This window comes from Paramisgurnus dabryanus, chromosome 19 (genome assembly GCF_030506205.2).
Source record: "Paramisgurnus dabryanus chromosome 19, PD_genome_1.1, whole genome shotgun sequence".
In the NCBI taxonomy this organism is placed as follows: domain Eukaryota; kingdom Metazoa; phylum Chordata; class Actinopteri; order Cypriniformes; family Cobitidae; genus Paramisgurnus; species Paramisgurnus dabryanus.
Genome location: NC_133355.1, coordinates 15,339,278 through 15,360,696, shown reverse-complemented (window position 1 = coordinate 15,360,696; position 21,419 = coordinate 15,339,278). Strand labels below are relative to the sequence as shown.

Genomic DNA, 21,419 nt, shown 5'->3' with positions numbered 1-21,419 from the left:
CATTTAAGGTTCTGAATAATGAAAATTATACATTTTTGTAAAAATTATAGATAGAAAATATTTGGTTTATTTTAATTCCTTTTTACATTTAAACATTGATTAGACTTCATACTATGCCAGCCTTTCCTAAAATTATCCTTAAAGGTGAACTCAAAATACTATATACAATAAATCAAATCATATTGCAAAATCCACAATATCTTCACCGAGTTAAATAATGTTCTCAATAAAGCCACCTGATGGTGCTCACACTCCATCCTACATTAAAGGCACGTTTGACTGCATAGCATCATGTTGTTTTGTGGATGGATGCTAAAACTGAATAAACATAAGCATGATGCAATTTGATATGCTATCGTTAGCCTACTTTCTCACATGAAAACAATGTGGTCTTGTTTTTTAAAAGAAACTTGCTTTAACTGTGCCATTTAATACGGGCCTATCTTGGTAAAATGTTATTTGCTGGCATGCATTTGGGCTTATCAAGCAGAGGCAGAACACAAGCAGAAATAAACAGGGGTAATATTGTTTTGGATTAAGTATAATTCACATGCTGTTTGATGCATATGAACCATGCGTGATGCCCTTACGCCGTCCTTTGTACTTAATAAAATATCCACTTCCTGAAGTATTTTGCATAAATCATGCTAGGTGCTTGGAGGGAAGGAATAGAGATGACCATTTCCATCATATTACCTTTGGGGTGAGGGGTTTCAGTGTGGGAGAATATGAACTTCCATTACTCCTCCATGACAACTGAATTGCTTACTTTTAATTGGAAATGATCATAACTCTCCAGTGAGCTTTACTATGGGGGGCTTTGTCATGCATTCATTCAAACATGGTCATCCTTGAATGAGGCATCTATCAAATCTCAGGGCAGGGCACACTTGTTCTTCTCCAAGCGGAAAGGAAAGTGACTTTGGAGGACAACAATGGAGGAAAACTTCAAAGCACTTTTAATCTTGTCCTTCTTGATAAGTAATTTCTTCTCATTTTGGACCAAACTTTGTTCTCTTTCAGCATGCCCTTTTGCCTTTGCAGGACATGTCCTCCACATGGGCTGGATGGTTGTTTCACTGTCTCGGCTGACGTTGTTTAATCAGGCCTCTAAAGAGTCTCATTAGCGGATAGATGCGGGCAGATGCAGACGATAGACACAAACCCAGCAGAGACATCTGCACTTGCTTTCATGAGTAGTCATGAGTGCATTTGCAATCTGAATCTGCAGCCAGTGGGAAATGAGAACAGAACGGGATCTGCTGAAGGTATTAACGCATGGTGATCACATGGGTTGCCAGATATGAAAACTCAGTGGTTTATTGTACATGGCAAATTGAAACACAGGCAGTTAAAGATTTGATTTTTGGCTACAGAATGCATTCTTAAAGCAACACTATGTAGTTTTTTTACCTTTAAATAATGTCTCTAAAATTATTTCAGTGATAGAACAACTTTTAACTGGACAATTTGTACTGTTGCTGCAACCTGAGCAGCCTCCTAGCTGCTACAAGCACACTCTGAAAGTGGCGGTGGAGGGTAGGAAACACAGCCCCACCCCTCCCCCTGCCTGCAGAAGAGTGTCTGATACCAGGCACTGTTGCGCTTTTTAACCACATGGGGGAGCTGTAAGTCATTTTTACATGGAAACTACATAGTGTTGCTTTAACTGCAAAATAATCTGCTTGAAAGCAAATAAGTGTGTGAGTCTTATCTAGATTATCGCTCTTTCTTGACTCTCCGTATGCTGTAGAATTCTCTTCTTAGTGCTGGGTTATATCATTTCTGTACCACTAGCATCAGAATTATGCTGCATAAATTAAAATTTAGGTAATCCAAACACTTCCGTCCTCCATTGGTTGGCAAAACAGAAAGACACAGCCCAAACTCATAACACCGGTTGAGCTGATGTTGCTGCTCATTGTAACAATCAGCAACATTAAAAGTGCCACAGAGCCACAGTTTTTACACTTTTAGGAGGAAACAACCTGCCAATGACTTAAAGTTGTCTCTGCATATTAAGTTAGAAAGGAAAGCTTATTTTAACTTCAAAAAATTACCCCCATCACCTTTAAAAGCACTATGCTGGAAGCGCTACAAAATGCTGTGGTGTCATCTACCACTTTACTGCAGTTAAGCGGAAATTTTACAAGTAACCTTGATCTCACTATTGCCGTGAAATGATGTAGAAAGAGAAAAATTGCGGGTACTTCTAAAAGATATATGTGCTTGAAGCTGTTGCGTTATAAAAAAGGGCAGCAGTGAGATGAAAGGCTGGACATGAACTGCAGCTCTACTGTGACATAAAAATGTAAGATGAAGACTACAGGATTATACCACTGCATCTTCATGGTCTGATGTGTGTTTTCGTTTGGCTTGAGATAAATCCTATACACAAAACCTTCAACAAAATAGGACAACTAGAGAGGAAAATGTTTGTGATAAAGTTTAAACTTTTCTTTCATAACTGGTGGGTTGCAATCAAAAAATTACTTTGGGCAAAATTAAATACATTTGTGACCCTTCCGGTAAATAAAACAGCTAAAATGATTATTAATGATTTACCGTTTTCTACATAAAATCATCCTTCATAATTAAAACAACATTCTGTGAAACGACAACCTTGATATCTTTAATATTGACTAAGTAATATCATAGATTTAAATTAATGTGAAATCAAACTTTGAGACTTTAGTCTGGGATGTCATAGAGACTTTATATGGTTGTCCTTTAAATCATAATATAATTAGAGCAATAAAAAAAATCCCAATTTCAACGTTTGATTTGAAAGATTAAAGTGCACCTATTTCATTGCTAAAAAACAACATTATCTTATGTATTTGGTTGAATACAACTTGTTTGCGTGGTTTATGGTTAAAAACACATTATTTTCCACATACCGTACATTTTTGTAGCTCCAGATGTCACTCTCTTCCTGAAACGCACAGATTTGAAAAGCTCTGCATCCCTGATTGGTCTGAATACCTCTGACGTCAGCCGGAAATTTGACGCTCCTTACCATGTTTGAAAGATTTGCTCACAATGCAATGCTAACAGGAGTTAACTTACAGGCTGTGAGTCCGAATTATGATAATGTCGTCTTGTCTACATCACCAATCCCAGGAAGTAAACTGTTGCCTACAATCCGTGTGTTTGTTGTAGTCCAAGTAAAGAGATTTAGGTTTGAACGATAACTCGCGCCATCGTTTACTTTGGGGTTTGTACCTTTTACATATCATTAACATGTACTTACACACTTACACACCAAAGGAAATGTAAAATTGTGAATCAACCATTGGTGCTCTTGTAAATTATAAGGTCCACTCTTGGTCCTTAAAGTAAAACCAGTTGGGATTTGAACATTTGGTATCATTTCCCTCCTAAAGTAAACCAGTAACCCAAATTAGATTTTAATAATTTCTGTCTGAAGCAAATTGTGTGCACGAAAATTCAAGTCAAGTCAGCAGTGTTTCACATTATTTGAGTTGTTGCCCTTGTCACAAACGAATGTATTGCATCACAGAGTCTGTCACGAATGTACACTTCCAAGAACAAGAGTCCGTCTTGACGTTGTTTCATCTCTTCTCTTTCATCTTCCTCTTGAGGCAGCTGTAAGAAATCAATAGTCTACAATCTTAACCTGATTCATGTGGTGCAGATATTCAGACTGTGTCATCTGTTGTTATTTGTTTAGTGTTTCCAGAGAGCTGAAACTGGCCACATCAAAAAGGCATAAATAATACCGGGACACAAACAAAGAATAAATCTCCATCCATGCAATGAAACAATTTAGCTAACATTTTCTTTGAATTTGCACCCATGTCTTGTGATGCAAACTTAATTTAACACAGACAGACACAAAAGAAACATTTAAACGATTTTTTCTATTTCTTTTTTAGTTAGTCACTGCAATCTACTTAGTCTTGATTTAGTGTCGTATTTCAATCTTCTAATGATTTAATGACAAAATTTACATTAGCATTAACAATAAAAGGTCAATGTTTGGCTGTTTAGTTTTGGCAGTCCCTGCTGGAAGATGCTTCAACTTCATTATCTGTTGACAGAGCAGCCAAGAAGCTGTCTTTGAGATGAATGCTAACAAATAGCTTTCTCCAAGTATATTAAAACTCCTTGAAGCCGGCTTGATGCATCTTCCCAGGAACTCTCTACGAAGTTACAAAATACTCCCAAAGTCAAACATGAACTCAGCAACACCGTCACATCAATCCCAGCCGTCATGGGCGGAGTCATGGCGACAGTTTATTAATTTGCAGACTGCCACTGCAATTAAGACAATGTCAAAGGGGAAATGAGTCTGGTCCACCCTACAGGGATTTCTGGAGCTTCCTACTCAGTGCATCAAATTGTGATAGAAGGTGTCAATCAAGTAGTTGCATAGCAACACAAATGTGACTAAAGCATGCAGATGTGACATTTGAGCAGGGGGTAAACAGGAACGTTTAATTGTGAAATTTTAATCAATCATGTTGTGTGCAGAACAATGCTCACACTGAACTCATGGGTCTAGTGGATTGTTTGAATAATATTAGTGAAACACTCATCTCAACTTTTTTCAGAAAAATGTGTTTAAATGGTCAATCATGTTTGATTCCTACCGAGCCCGTAAGGTGACATTGGAGTAAAAAAAATCGAAAGTTTCATGTTCTTACGCGAAACCTTCATGTGCACAACTTTTTTTAAAGTTTAGTTTTGCGTGCTCACATGAAACTATCACGTGCGCACACGTTAGTTTTACGGGAGCACACAAACCTACACACGATAGTTTTACGTGCGCACACGATAGTTTCACGAGCGCACACGAAACTAAACTTTATTTAATTTTTGCTCCATGTCCCCTTAAGGGCTCTGTAGATTACACACTTATGTTGTGCACATTCTGGCAAACAGGAAATAAGACACAGTCATATTAATCCGTTTTAGGAAAACCAAGGCAAGTTGTGCTCACCAACATCCCCAACAAAACTACACTCATTACACTCATTACAAAAGGAATTAGCCTTTTTAATCTTACATTGCATTGAAAATTTACATAATAGTTTCATACATTTTACAAATAATTTCTTCATAAAAATATATTTCTTTACAAAACATTTTTTATGCTTTTTTACCCTCTGTTTTTCTATCTTTTTAATGCAATAATATGGGAGGAGTACTCAGCTGTACTGCAAATATGCTTGATCGAAATTCTTTTAAGCATAAATTTGTGTTTTTTTTATTGCAGTCCATTATAGCAAAAGCTGTCGTTGGTAAATACATTTAGACAGGTGAAGGAACTTAAAACGTCTTGGACAGGGGCTGTTTTTGAACCACGTTTTGTTGGTGTCAGAACTTAAAAATAAAAAAATAAAAGACAAAAACTATGGCAGATGTGAGGAATGAGCAGTAGTGAGAAAGCAGCAGATCTGGGTCATATGGTTTTTGGTAGGCACTGTGTAAAATTCTGCCATGTCAAAGTAAAAATACCTATAGGAATGAAATACAATGTCGTGCAAGACTGCAGATCCCTATGGCTGATGCTGAGTGCAAAAATGACCAGAAACTATCACAGGTTGATTTGTTTGATTTTGGAAATCCTGGACCGTTACGTCAGCATAACCTCCTGAAGTCTGCAGCGTTCACTCCAGCACAACAACATACCTGACAGTAATATTCATAATCATTGTAAATATCTCTTCATATGATCTGCTTAGGAAAATGTTGTGGTGAGTACTTTAGAAGGCACTGGAATGAATCTCACAGCTTGGAGACCTGGAAGCACATGACCAACATTGTCTGACCCGACTTAAAATGATGTCAAAAACTTTGTAATTTAAAGATTTTAGATTTACAACAATGCATCTCTTTGCTTAACACAACTTTATACATCCTTAATATGACTGTCTGCGTCTTTAATAGTTATTAGCTGAACCAAACCTACTTAAGTTTTAGGTTTATCAGCACAGGTTGGACACATTATCAATGTGGTGGTTTTGTGTAAATTTGTGTTACATTTTGAGGTCAGACATAATTGGAAAAGTGTTTCGTGGCCTGTATAGACACAATAGATATGATCATATTGTTGCCACCATATATCAATATATTATATATTTAAGAAACATGCATTTGTCTGATGTTATGCAATCTGAGGTTTATATAAAAGTATACTATATAAATGTCAAGTGCATTTCATTTCATACAAATTTGATGTCATAATAGCAATGATATGAATGGCAGGTTGCTATAATGAACAAATGATCACATCAAATTGAATAAAGATGGAGCTCAATGAACCTTTCCAAAAAAAAAGAAACACCTATTAAAAAACCCAAAATAAACAAATACCGGTATCAGTAAAAAAATAATCTGCAGGCTTCAGGTTAAAATGCTGACATATGTCCTGTAACCCATACTGAAGATGGGTGCTTATCAACAGAGAGTCATATATATTTAATATCAAAGAACTATAGCAATTATTTAAAAAATCCCCAGGTCACAATGAACCATTATTTCACACATCACATTTTTGACACATTTTCTCTCTCCCTGTAACCATACACATCATCACACATTATAAATGCCTCAATGTCCAATCACAGATATATGATTGTTGACATTAGAAGCGCAATTTAAAAGTAATGGCTGTAAATGGACTGTAAATTAAACGTTTACCGTACAAAATAGTCCGTTTGTGTTGGTCAATGTGAAGAGCAAATCTTTTAAATTCCTTATAAACTCTTAAGAGGATTGTTCTGTCTAGGCCTCTCCAATGTTGTAATATATATAGCACAAAAATATAGGTGTTGAATGCTCCTCATATATATGCAAGTAGATTTACAGATCCCTTTCCCCTAAAAAAATACCCAGTCAACTGTGAAGAAGCACTCACAGAGTGTGAATAAGGTAGCAGAAGAATCTCTTCATGCTTTCCGTCACGAAGAACTTTTTTTCAGGAGCGAGTTTTCCAAACATCCCTCATGACAATGTGTTTTTATATTCCATATGTCCTCTGCAGACACACATGGTCAAATGGTTCCTGAAGAGTGTGCTTTAAATATCAGAGGAAGGGCAACTGTGCTAGACATCCTCTGAAGGTCTCAGATCAATCCGTCCGTGACTTTAATTGCGATTGTATCCACCTCAGTTAAAAAACAACAAAGCAAAAACCATTTACCAAAAAAAAAAACTAAAATCCATAGATGTTCTTTGAGTCAGGCGGATCTGATTATACCATTGTGCAGACTGTGTTTAAATTTGGGTCAAATCGGACAGCTTTGCCTTCCACCGACTTTGCGTTGGTGTTGTACATGGGGTTCTCGAAGGCAGCCTGCCCGTTGTTGTTCTCGTGAACCGAACAGCCTGTATACTGGGTTTTTGGAGTAGTCCTGTTAGACAAAGACAAAACAGGCAAACACAACACATCAGGATATTGATTAGAAACACTCTGGGAGTTAACCTGGAAACATTCAATAATGAGTACATGCTGGAAACTTTTGAATTGCGTGAAACTCTTATCACATTCAATAACCTGGATAAACACTTATTTTCTTTAAACAAGTTTGCCAAACACCAATATCTTAATACTTTCTGATTTGTCTAGCTAAGGTTTGACAAATAAGTATAGACAGTTGAACTCACCGCTGCTTGTAGAGATAAAATCCAAAGCCTGCAAATATCAGGGCAAAAAAAGGCACAAGGATTGCTATGGCCACAGAGCTACTGTTTGTACCGTGTGGTGGGTTAGACGAATTATTACTTTCTGACATATTCAAACCTATAAAAGATACAGAAACACAATCATTAAAGTTCACACAGCATTGGTTTGTCTTTCATTCAATCTAACAGCTCAATAGAAAATCAATCCAATCCAATAGTTCTGATAAAGATTACTGTACAATTTAAGATGAGATTTTGATAATGAAACGTACAGAAAATTTTAAAAATATACATGAGTAAATATAAAACACCATACCTAGCCTTTGTAGGCCAAACTGGCCGTAGTCTTTACCCTGTATGAAACCTTGAAAGACGTACGAGGACCCATCTGGTTCAGCAGATACCTGAGTGGACAATGAAACAGGATCAACTTGCTTGCAAACCAATAGGAGTGATGCAAGATATGGGGTTATGTGAATTTTGGCATGTAAATATAGCAACTTTGATTTAATAAATTATGTCTTTGTTAAAAGTTTTTTTATAGCTAATTTAAGTTTATTTTCTGGATTATCAACTTTGCCTTGGTTGATTTTTATTCATACCCTAACTTAAATCAGAAACAATTGAGATAACAGTATAACACAAAGCCGGAGTGAGACTCATTTTCAGCCGTTGAGGCTTATGCCTTAGACTGGACCACTTTATTTCATGACTGACTATATAAAAATAATATCATTAAAACCCCAGTAGCCTACGTAAGTCTGCAACAGTGCACTTTCTCTGCAGCCTTGCAATTTATCGTATTTTTCAAATATATAATTTCCAATTCAGTTCAAATACAGTGCCCTAAACAATTATGATTTTTGCCATAATCGTGCAGCCCTAACATAAAGTGTTTTAAAAATTATTCAATTAAATTTATTCAAAAACTACTGAAATGGAACAAATTTGTTTGTTTTTTCCTCTATATTTCTATTTTCTTTTTAAATGGTGCGTCTTGAGATTACCTGTTGGGTTGATAAAGTTTGGAAACCCCTGATGGAAAAATTAAAATCCTTATCTTCATTTTTTAGTACTTAGGTTATGTATTTTGCCAAATAATGCAGGCCTACCTTATGTCAAAAAAGAACAAATATATATTTCAAAATTTTGTTTTACTTGAGAAAACATCATATTCATATGAAACTTACTTTTTTCCAATAAACTGATGAGTTTTGCATCAAATAGATTTTTGTTACTCTTGCAATAGACGATTCATTTTTACATCTATGACATCTATGAAAAATTTCAATTTGTAGATCTTTTTCCTTTTTAGGGGCCATTCGTATCAAGTCGCACATTCAAATATAGAAGTGCCTGAAACAAAACTTCGTTCACAGGCGAGTGCTTTAAAAAGCAGAAGAAAATGACGCGTCCTGTGTTTTCCATGCGTTTTAGATGTTAATGGACACTAATGCAAAAATTCTTCCAATAAGTGGTCGGGTTCGGGACACAATCAACTCTGGCATACAGTAAAGCGTTTTTTTTTCACAAATTACGCAAGTGTGGCTGAAGGAGACAACTCGGAGGTATCGTTCACCGAACGTGCACATTAAATAGCGCGAGTTTAGTCAGATAGCGACTACCTCAAAATGCAAAATACACGTTAGCAGTAAATGTTAATCACTAACGATTTGGGACAAATATGATGTTATTTAATGTTAAACTATGTGAGTGGGGTGCCAGGGATTTAAGCAGTGTCCAGTGTCACAGCAGATAGTAGCCGACAGCCGCTGCCAGTGTGCGTACATTCATAGAAAATAATATGTTCTGTTTTTAGATTTATGGCGGACATGATGTGGCGCTGTGCCGATGTGTGACCCCTTGAGTAAGTACTGGCAGCAACCTGCAACCCAGTTGCATGACACACCAGCCCTCATGGCCAAAAAACAGACAGACCCACCGGTGATTCTCCCGGTCCTCCCTATGGGCAATCCGGGCATGGTATGACATATAGATATATAGTATAGTATAGACTCCTAAAAATTAAGGTGCTCATGACGCCACAGAAGAACCATTTTTGGCTGAATGGTTCCATAAAAATCCTTTCTGTTACTAGTGAAAAATTATCTTTAGATTATAAAACGTATGAAACAAATGTTATTTTTTTCTGTTGCATAGCTGTGAAGAACCTTTCAAGCACCATTATATTTAAGTGTGTTGATGTCTAAAAATAATGTGGAAGGCATAGCTCAAATAACTTGAATTTAATGAATTATGATTGCGTATTAAATTTTGATCACAGGCTTTGGTCTCTTGGCATCTGAGCACATTTAAAGACTTTATCCAGATCTCTTCTGAATATCTATAACACACATGTGAGATGACTGGGTCTTTTTCTCAGGAGCAAATGATAAGAGCCTTAAATCAACACCTCATTTGTGATTTTTCATTTTACTGAATATGATTTAAAGGGCAAACGCAAATATAGAAGACATGAATAGATTTTGTCAAATTCTTCAGAGCACATACAAATCCATCCAAGGTCCAGGGCTCCTCTTTGATCTTGCTGAGTGTGGTGAGAGAGGATGCTTTCACATGGTACACTAGCAGCATCAGACGTGCTTCCTGGCTCTTATAGACACCTATGACAGAGAACAGAGAGCAGACAGCTGTCTATACATGACATGAAGGTGTGTTTTATCATTGCTCTCCTCTCATCTCGGCCACTCACTTTCTTCTTACACTTTAGTGAGGGAAAAAACTGAATCGATAAAACCTAGAATTAGCAAAGATCCATATGCCGTGGCATTTCTACTGTCTGCTTCTGCACTAAATAAGATCCCAATGGATAGCACCACCCTGACTGATGAACACATTATCAAATTTCATGTAAAACCCCTTAAACTGCCTCATTTGAAGGATGACATTACCATTTTGACACCTTACAGACAGTCCATTATTCACACAAGTGTCTGGTCTGTATATTCCCCCCCTTCTGGTGATGATAACTAAATGTGAGGTCGGTTTTAGGATCCAAAATTAATTAGATTATGTGAAGCATATGTCAGCTTTATAAATGAAGGAGGTAGGAAGGTACAGTAGGGATATCAGCGGTCTAATGATCTAACTCATCATTAACAATGTTATCAGTCCAATAAAATTTTACCCCGGTGGATTCAATCAGATTTTGCGATAATTGTTTCCTGATCTGAAATAGCTGTATTTTAAAGGGTTAATCAACAGTAAACCAACCTGAAAGTAGTAGTTCCATGTTGCTGCTTATTAATGTGACGTTAACTCTACCCGTGGTTGTATTAAAGCTTGTGATACTCAAAGTCATTGGCTGCTTTCTTCCCTTGTAGTTGTATGAGCCCTTCCAGATATAGTTTGGGGCGAAAACATCATCGGGAACTGTAAACAAATAAACAAATGACATTATTATAACTGACTCTATTATGTAGAGCAGTGGTTCTCAAATTTGGGGGGGTTTGGGCGGGACCCCTTGGGGGGCATAAGATGGTGCCAGTGGGTCTCCTGTTTTAAGACATTTTATAAAATACATTAATTTATTATAAATTCTGTGCAATTAAATCTCAAAAGAATAATGCTACTAACCAACAGCATTACAGAATTTCATTTAATATGTTTAGTTTAATTCAGATTTAAGTTTGAGATTGTTTTATGTAATGAATTTCTATGGGGGGAGTGCAAACGGATGCCTAGAAAATCACAACTTTTATTTTTCCGTCAGTCTTATTACACGATGTAACTACAGAAGAGTCAAGTTTTAAATAGGAAAAACATTGAAACTCTTTGGTTATTTTTGAGCGCGATGCTAAATGGTCTAATCAGATTCAATGGATTGTGCTAAGCTATGCTAAAAGTGATAATGCCAGACCTGGAGATCAGCTGAATGGATTCCAAACAGTAAAAATCAAATATTTAACTCTAGGGCAGCTCGAAAATGAGCATATTTTCAAAAAAGCGTCCCTTTAAGTGCTTGAAGCTTAGTAAATCTCCAGCATTTCTCTTACTTAAGCCTGCTCTAATTATAGAAGTGTAAGATGTGTGCTCTGTCCTGAGAAAGTCTGGTTAAGTTCTTCCGGATTATCTTGAGCTTCCAGTGAAGTGTCTTGTGGCTGCCAGTCTGCTTTACCATCATACTAACTGAAAGTTGTTTACTTTTCATTAGTCTCCTCCTCATGGGGCTGTGGTCTAGAATGCATCACGGAAAGCAAGCGTTTGAGCTACCACTGTGCCCTGTGGTCAAAAACGGGGACGCTGGAGCAGTAATTATTTATCCGGTACATAATACACCCATAAGTCGTCTTTAAAATGAAATCTTAAACTTCAAAATAATTTTAAAACAGTGCACTTACCATTCAGCTTTGGACTTGGTGTCCCTGGGACTGGTTTGATAGGCTTTTCGGACAATTTAGAGCCTGCTGTAGAAGAAAAAACAAAACTCTATAAAAACAAACTGAGAGAACCAAAACAGTATTTCATGCATTTTTTATGTGTACAGCAGCATCCCCAGGACTGATTTCGGATGTTTTATATAGACAGTGACTCCCCGCATGAATTAGGACAAGACTCATGGCACAATACAGAAGTCACAAGGAACACACAAATATGTGACCCAGTCTGTGAAAACCCAGCTAAAGTCATTTTGTAAGTGATTTACACTTAAAGTATCAAATGCAGTATGGGATTGCCATCACTGCAAAGATGCATGTGATAATACCTTAGATTTGGCCAAAGCAAAGCATCTAAGAAGGCAGAATTATTAAGTTGCCTGTCTTTTGTGATACCTTAAAATGTTGCTTCTGTAGCTCGCTATGTTTTGTAACAGAGGTTCGGTGTGTCTTCTGCAAACACTGGCGGTGGGGGATTTGGGGGGCTGCGATACGGTCAACATATCAAGCAAAACAACATAAAAAAATAAAAGCAGCCTCCTGGTTAGGACAGAAGTGCAGAAGAATGGGGAAAAAACTGTCTCCATCACAGTTTGTGAAAGCTCGCAGTCAATCGCTTGGGAGTTTTTTATAGACAATCACATCTGTTTATGAGCAGTAATTACTGGAAAGCCTGAAGTGTGCAGCTGTGTGCATGCACGGCAGCGTATGCTGGCTGCCGCGGTTGTGCTCGGAGCTGTAGGATGAATACTGGGAAGATAAAATCACAGCACTGCAGCACGCTGGCCACACGCTAGCACTCCGACACCCTACCTGAGCAAACGCTCACTTTGGCAGAGAGTGTAAAGACAAAGTTATTGTTGTTTGACCTTCTGTTGTTTGATAAGTATGAATTTGTGATGGCAAAGATAGATCGAAATGAATTTCGGTTTGTGTAAAAGTGGCACACAAAGAATAGTCAGTAGTGGCCAAGTGATAACCAACTTTGAACACCTGACATCTTCTCTCTTCATTTAATCGTTTTATTTAAGATGCATTAACAAACTTTGTATGCATGTTGCATTGATGAAGCTCAGCTTTGAGAAGAATTTAAAGAGGCTTGGCAAAAAATGACACATCTGCAAAGTTAATAAAGACATAACACGACAATAACTATAAAATATTAAGTCAATATGCTTTATTTCCTGTGAGCTTTTAGTTTTTTATGCATTTTTTGTATATTCAACTCAACGCCAAATTCCCTAATATACTGTGGTTTTCCTTTTTGTCAAATATTATTGTCCAACCTTTGTCCAAGTTTAGTTTTTTGTCCATTTTGTACCATACACTTCATATTGTGATGATTTAATCTATCCTGAGGGGGCAAATATTGTAAAAACATTTCTCCCAGATATCACTTTTGGCCACTGCTATACATAAGTAACGTCATGGTACTTATTTATTACCATGAGATCCAGCTGAGAGATGAAGGTGAACTACAGTGGTGTGAAAAAGTGTTGGCCCCCTTCCTGATTTTATTTTTTTTGCATGTTAATGTCACACTTTAAAGCTGCGTTCGGTAAGATATTTTTGATCATATTCACTGAAACCGACACTATGCTCCGATAGAAGAACATAAATTAGAAATTTTTAGTTTAAAAAAAAATCTCGGCAAAATGGTCCAATCAGCGCAGGCCGGTTCATCTGGTCCAATCAGCGCAGGGCTGTGTAAAATCTGCCTACAGAAATTAATGCCCACTCATCTTTGCAGGATTGTTGTAATTCAGCCACATTGGGGGGTTTTCGAGTGCAAACCACCTGTCATGGTCCTGTCAGACATCTGTGCTGGATTTAGGTCTGAGTGCATCTGACAGGACCATGACAGTATTATGTTCTGTGTGGGCACATGTGGAATCACATTGTGTGTGTGGCTTCCACATGTTCCCGGTGTCTTGTTGCTGTCGTGATCTTGCCAGACCTTAGTATAGGTTCAGGTCTGTGTTCTGAGGGCAAGGTCATGGCAGCATTGTGGTCTGTGTGGGAACACGTGTTTTTTCACATCATGTATCTGTGTCACGTGTTCCCAATGTGTCGTCACTTTTACCTTGCTCCCTTATGTACTCATGTCTTACGTAATTAATGATGTTCACCTGTTCCCCATTGATGTGGTGTCTTTATATTCCCCTCTCGTTCTCTGTCGTGGGCGCGTTCGTTGTCGTATCTCAGTGTTCATGTGTTCCGTGTTATTGAGATCTGTTACTGTACTTGTGTTTATTAGTTCCTGCATTTTGTGTTCCATCACAGTGTTTAGTTTCTGTTTTACCCCCACGTGGGTGTTTTCTGTTCTGCTTTATTAAAATACATAGTTTATTTTCATACATTCCTTGCGTTTGGGTTCGTCTTTAATTTTCCTTATTCGGTGTTAAAACACACCGTGACACCACCTTTTTAAGGTCATGCCACATCATATAGGATTGAGGTCAGGACTTTGACTAGGCCACTCCAAAGTCTTCATTTAGTTTTTCTTCAGCCATTCAGATGTGGACTTGCTGGTGTGTTTTGGATCATTGTCCTGCTGCAGAACCCAGGTTCACTTCAGCCTGAGGTCAAGAATAGATGGCCGGACATTGTCCTTCAGGTTTTTTTGGTCCTGAAGCAGCAAAACAGCCCCAGACCATCACACTACCACCATCTTATTTTACTCTTTTTATGATGTTCTTTTTCTAAAATTATGTGTTACTTTTACGCCAGACGTAATGGGACACACACATAAAAAAATTCAACTTTTGTGGGAGGCATATTGTGTTACCTTCATTCAATATAAAAACTTTTAATTAAAAACTGCATTTTGTGTTTACTCTTGTTATCTTTGATTAGTATTTAAATTTGTTTGATGATCTGAAACATTAAAGTGTGACAAACATGCAAATAAAACAGGAAGGGGGCCAACACTTTTTCACACCACTGTACTGTATATACTGTAGGACAAACCTCATACAAGTGTCACGTGACATAAAGGTGAGAACAATGACAAAATTTTCCAGTAAAAGCAAGTGGATGTAACTTGATTTGAAAGAGTGTAACTTTATTTTACTGATTACTGATATTTACAGTAAACATGAATGGATTTGCTCTGCCACACCTAATCACTAATCACATATTTTAATGATGTTTCTTTTCTCAAAAACCTGAGAAAGCACGTTTAAGTGGACGTGACGCTTCTGATGGGATTGTTCAGTAAGCAAGCTGTAAATGGCAATGTTGTTTCTGTTGGCACACAATGTTAAGACTTTGATACCTCGACACACAGGCATCTTCCCAGTCCAGGTTCCATCTGACCGACAGACCCGATGCTCAGAGCCCCCTGACAAAAAGAAGCCAGCTTGGCAAGTGTAGATGAGAGTATAACCATAGGAGGGCAGATCCATCCCCACAACATCAACATGAGGGGGGCTCTCCGGCTGCTTACAGTTGTGGGCTACAAAGGGAAAGAAAAATTTAAATCAGAATAATGAGAAAAAGAAACAAGAGATGACAACGCGGTCAAGTCATGTCCTTGAGTATTTAATACAAATAACTCAAAACCTTACTTTATTTAAGATATTGTGCTTAAACATACATGATTTCATTCTTATAGTTCATTCAATATATTAAGATACACATGCTGGGGACATGCATTGCATAACAGAATTATTCCGACCCAGTCTCAGTTAGTTCAGCGTACAGTCTCTTTCCCCATAAAAATCAGGCTTCAAACTTCAACAGGCAAAATCAAAATGAAGTTTGAACTTTAAGAGGGCCTGGTCTGTCTCTTTGCCGAGAATCTTTGCGCTTCTTCTCAGTAGCTGACATCGACGTGTTCTTGTGCGTACAGAAGCCGGCTGAGAGTTGAGGGAACATCGAGCATAGGGGACATTGATGCATGCCGGCAGACGGCACTTAAAGGGAACGCACCTATACCTGTCACGCCAGCAGATCAAACGCGAGCCGATGCTCACTCAGTCATTCCAACAGCCCCAGCATCACTATGACTTTGATCAAAAGTAGTCGAATTGAAGCTTTGGCTCAGTGCACTGGACCCATTCTTTTATCCATGACTTTGATAAAGCTTTCTATCCATCAATAGCATTGCCTCAGAATAAAGGAAAGTAATCATGCCTTTTAGAGAAATTGGATTGGAGTTACAGTAATACCTAAAACGCCGGTGTAATATAAATGTTATTACTATAGTAATTATGCTAATAAGTATTCTAAAGTATTCTTTCACTCTTTACGCATGGTTAAACTTGACATAACATTAATAAACTTTGTCCAGTGCAGTCCATTTGATATTCCCAGGACAAGGCAAGCTGTAGATGATTTGCTCGGAAACAAATCTAGCGGAGGACGGTCATTATCTAATTCCATGTAAAATGGAAAGGGGAATGAGAAAGATGATTTAGTGCTCATCTCGACTCTGCGAGTAGCCAACTGCTCCGTGTAAACAAAATTACAGTGTGTAATTATGGACGTATCTCGATTATTCTTGAGAAGAAAATGGTGTGATTAGGTGCAAACACGCAAATGCGTTTTTATCACAGACTTACAATTAAAACGAAGCCTTGTTTCTTTATAGCCATCGCATTGTTTAATGCAAAACAATGACAGAACTTCGGGGTAGTAATGTAATTAGTTTTTGAAATGCTTGAACTGAATGGCAATCTGTCTTGTGAAATTGGAAACCAGCTGTTTTTTGTTTCTCCAGGCTGCTTTGACGATCTTGACTTTGGAGCTTCTGTCGATAAGCTGTCATGATTTTAAAACGAGCCCTACTGTTGTTAAGCCTATTGTGTAGTCAGACCATCTTCACCTATTTATGATCTAAACTCACTTGAGTACAGATTGTAAGTCAGGGGTATGTGAGAGACTTACAGAGAACAGATACTGAAACACCTTTATAGAGACACTCCACTTTTTTGAAAATTGCTAATTTTCCAGCTCCCCTAGAGTTAAACATTTAATTCTTACCGTTTGGAATCCATTCAGCTGATCTCCAGGGCTGGCGCTAGCACTTTTAGCATAGCTTAGCATAATTCATTGAATCTGATTAGACCATTAGCATCGCACCCAAAAATAACCAAAGAGTTTCAATATTTTTCCTATTTAAAACTTGACTCTTCTGTAGTTACATCGTGTACTAAGGCCGACAGAAAATTAAAAGTTGGGATTTTCTAAGAACTATACTCTCATTCTGGCGTAATAATCAGGGACTTTGCTGCCGTAACATGGCTGCAGGAGGCACAATGATATTACATAGTGCCCAAAAATAGTTCAAAGATACTAAGGGGACTATTTTCGGCTGCTGTGTAATATCATTGAGCCTCCTGAAGCCATGTTACGGCAGAAAAGTCCTTGATCATTACGCCACAATGAGAGTATAGTTCTTAGAAAATCACAACTTTTTATTTCCTTCAGTCTTAGTACACGATGTAACTAAAGAAGAGTCAAGTTCGAAACTCTTTGGTTATTTTTGAGCGCGATGCTAATGGTCTAATCAGATTCAATGGATTATGCTAAGCTATGCTAAAAGTGCTAGCGCCAGACGCGGAGATCAGCTGAATGGATTCCAAAAGGGTAAGAATTAAATGTTTAACTCTAGGGGAGCTGGAAAATGTGTCCCTTTAAAGTGACAAATATAAAAGATCTGATCAGTTCAGATGCACCATGAGATTAAAGAGCAGCCAAAACTAACAGACCATTTAAAGTGTTCAGTCAACATAAGAAGTGAATAGAAAACTTAACCTGCATTCCACACAAATGTCTGACTGCGGCATCTGCCCTTTTTGTAAAGAAGATACTTACGAATACACTCTGGCTGCGCCCCGCTCCAGGTTAGGTCAGCCTGACAGAGACGTGTAGTGGAGCCTTGCAGCAGGTGACCGGGCTGACACTGGAAAGCCACCATGCTTCCAACCTATACCACAAGAAACACACATCACACCATAGGAATCAAACCCCTAACCTTAGCATTAAATGCACTTCGCTCTACAATTTAAGATAAAGGAACCGTGTGATTAATTTCACATCTTTAACATTCAGTTTGCACAACTGTACACCAACAAGCTCCCAGACTCACACTTCTACTTCTGCTAAAGTGTAATTGTGATAATGTTAGGGGATATTGTACAATGTGGTCTAATGTAATCATCAGTGTGTGCACTTAGTGTAGAAAGTCACTGTGACCTTTCCGGACCACTAGTGATGTAAAGTGGTACTTAAGTCTGTAATATACGGTAGCACTTCTCATGCAAAATTGCTGGACTACTGCATGTTATAATCACCAAGGTCACGCGACCAGCGAGCACAACCATAGATATTGGATATAACAAGATTGAGCACTGACAATGTAATGCTCAATTATGAACACTCTGGTGATGGTAGTCCCGCCTTCCAATTAAAAGAACCAATCATCAATCGATAAAGACTGATGATTCACTGGAGGCGGGGTTTGGTACAGACTTGCTGAAATGACCTTGATAAAATATGTATTTAGCACAATTTGAGCTTAAGAAACAAAGTTATGGTACAGTTGTTGTTTATTTGTGATTTTAGTACACGGTTTTAGAAATATCTGTCTTTACCTATTCTAGTAGACAGGACTTTAGTCATGCATGACTAAAATAATTGCCCGAAGGCATCGCAAACATGGCCACCTAGTGACGCGACTTCCCTAAAGGGACTTTAATACAACTGGGGATCCAGCATTACTTTAGGATATTCATGAGGTGTGTAAAATATTAAAACATGGGCTTGGCACATTAATTGATTAGCACAACCCTGCTCGCAGTGAACGCGGCCGATGAGCCACAGCCTCTGCAGCTTATCTGGGGCACATAATATCTCCTCTAGCCGACTCTAACATCATTAAGCTCCTGAAAGCAAAAGCGACTGACTCGCTCCTTTTTCTTAAGGCTGGATGAATGATGTACCTACATGGAGTGGCTGATATTTAGCTATTTCATAAAGCCTCTGCTGGTTTTGACCTCAGATATTAATACAACCTGAATTCCTAATGTTTGCACACTTTGGGGATAAATGCATTTTTTTTCTGCACTTTTTTACCCACATCTTCTATTCCCTCTTCTCCTTCACTCCCTTGACAAAAAACAGTTTAATTTATACTACTATAAATTTGAAGTTGATTTTTTTCTATTTAAGTGTTTCTGTGGTGTTCTTGCACTCATGCATATTTTCTCGAGTGGTTCTACAAGTCTTAAGAGCAATAATATTTTGTAGTGGATGTGAGGGAAACAGAGGACCTTAAAGTGGATGGAGAGGCACTTTGCGTGTGTCTGGGAAAAGCTATGAGCCATTTTGTCAAAATCATTAAAGAATGCCTTTTTTGATGAATAAAGGTAGATATTAAACATCTTTATTTCAGGAAACATTCCTTTTAGTTGAGGTCATGCTAGTCTACTACTAAATATTGACATAAAAGTGTATGCATTTAAAATGTAATCTTCTTCTGAATATTATTCAATATTGATGACTCACTTTGTACTATACAGGTTTTAGTCCAGTTATAAATCTCTAAAACACTTTCATGCAGCAAAGATATAAAAAAAATACAATTGTCAAGTGAATTCACACAGGAATACTTTGTTCTTACAATCACAGAGCTTTAGAAACGAATAGATTTACAAAAGGGAAAAACTGATAGCTTGATCCATTATTCATCAAAGTCATTCCTGGTCAATAACTGTGTAGTCATAATAATACCTGATCAAATGCAATTGTGCGATCAACCAACTGTGCACGAACTTGACTAGCATATTTCACAGACAAAGTGGAAGCATATCCTCTTACCTTAAAGCCAAAAGTCCTGTTTAAAGAGCCATACCGGGGTGTACCAGGATTCTCACATGTCGTGCGAGTCGGCTCTGTGGAAAGAGAGTAAAGAAAGAGAAAAAAAATTAATATTCAGTCCTTTCTCTTATAAATATCTCCTCATATGCCACAACGGACTACTCAACAACATAACATAAAATTGCATTATAACTCTCATAACTCTTATAAGTACGTTCCACATTGACCTCCACATGTGCCAAGACACATCTGTCAGGGCAGTGCTGTGCCTGACTAATAACGATGGTTATGGATGTTGTCCGTTTATGTGCTGCAGCAGTGTCGTAATGGTTTTATTCTGGAGACCCAGTAGGGGGCAGTATTGTCGCAGCGGTGAATCTGCTATTACACAGCTGTGCTGGTCTCTAATTAGGATGTGGAGCACATTTTCGAGCTGACGCAGAGACCCTTGGTTCAATGCAGGCGTGCAAATGACAGGACAACCTGCAAAGCTTACACAACAAACCCCTTTCGAGCGAGAGACTTATATTATGGGATCGGCACATGGAAAATATCCGACTGCATTGCCACATCGGGAAAATAGCTGCAAAGAGAAACTAGCACATTCAAAAAGGCATGCATTTATATCAGCCTCATTCCGGCCTGCGTCTGAGTATGCTACACGGTACACAGAGGTAGTATATTAAATGAGTAGGATGCTTTATGATAAAGGAGAAAAGAGGACTTATGATATAGTAGGAGAACAATATCCACATGACATATTGATTCTGCTGAGATTCTGAAGTGGGCAATCAGTGCACACTTTGCTTTCCCATAAGGAACCATCAGATATGAAGAAGTGAGAGCCAGGTAACAGGTAATTGTTTTTGCGGCTGTTGCCAGTATCTCATAGGTTAAAGACCACATGGGACAACGGCAATATGATGTATGTAGTATATACAGGAATGCATTTATAATATACATATAGAAAGCATACGATACTTATAAAAAAATTTACGCACTTATTGTAGTCATTACGGTCAAACTGTGTAAAACTAAAAATAGAAAATTTGATTAGAATATTGATATTCATGTATGTATACACACTTTTAGAGAGCCTAATTTCCACACGTGACCTCCCTCATATTTTAATGATGTCTCAAGGTTATAATAATAGGCCATAATAAAACTCTATATTGAAACATGATTACACCTGCTTTGGGGCCCTGGCTGACATTTGTGTTGGCACAACACAGTAAATGTTTAAAAATGCCAATCAGAGAATGTACTGAGCTCATCCAAATCTCCTGCTGGCTGTTCACAGCTCCTCCATAATGGCCTCACAGATCTGGGACCAATTATTCAATTACTTGCTCAATTAAAAACAATTATCGATGTATTTAGCTATTGATGTTAGGAGAAGAGCTCCCTCATGGTTATATAAACTGAGGGGTTTAATCAGATAAACACTGTACTTGAGGGGACAGTGAAAGGAGTCATTGTTAATGAGATATGGAGAAATTACAGTTTTTCTGAATTGCTAAAACACTAAACACCAATCTCTGA

The 21,419-nt window shown here is 37.8% G+C and overlaps 1 protein-coding gene across 5 annotated transcripts in view; it reads right to left on the bottom strand.

Moving 5' to 3' along the window:
• Positions 1 to 5,022: 5,022 nt before the first annotated feature.
• Positions 5,023 to 21,419, bottom strand: part of csmd3b (CUB and Sushi multiple domains 3b) — a 502,030-nt gene continuing 485,633 nt past the window's right edge. For all 5 annotated transcript variants that reach the window (XM_065290793.1, XM_065290794.1, XM_065290799.1 and 2 more), the window contains exons 62-71: positions 19,875 to 19,948; positions 17,871 to 17,982; positions 15,328 to 15,507; positions 12,015 to 12,080; positions 10,888 to 11,046; positions 10,165 to 10,277; positions 7,970 to 8,057; positions 7,636 to 7,771; positions 7,229 to 7,382; positions 5,023 to 7,136 (exon numbers count right to left, since the gene is read on the bottom strand). In XM_065290793.1, the coding sequence (XP_065146865.1) occupies positions 7,095 to 7,136; positions 7,229 to 7,382; positions 7,636 to 7,771; positions 7,970 to 8,057; positions 10,165 to 10,277; positions 10,888 to 11,046; positions 12,015 to 12,080; positions 15,328 to 15,507; positions 17,871 to 17,982; positions 19,875 to 19,948 (1,124 nt within the window). In that variant the 3' untranslated portion in view covers positions 5,023 to 7,094. The remainder of the gene's footprint in view (positions 7,137 to 7,228; positions 7,383 to 7,635; positions 7,772 to 7,969; positions 8,058 to 10,164; positions 10,278 to 10,887; positions 11,047 to 12,014; positions 12,081 to 15,327; positions 15,508 to 17,870; positions 17,983 to 19,874; positions 19,949 to 21,419) is intronic.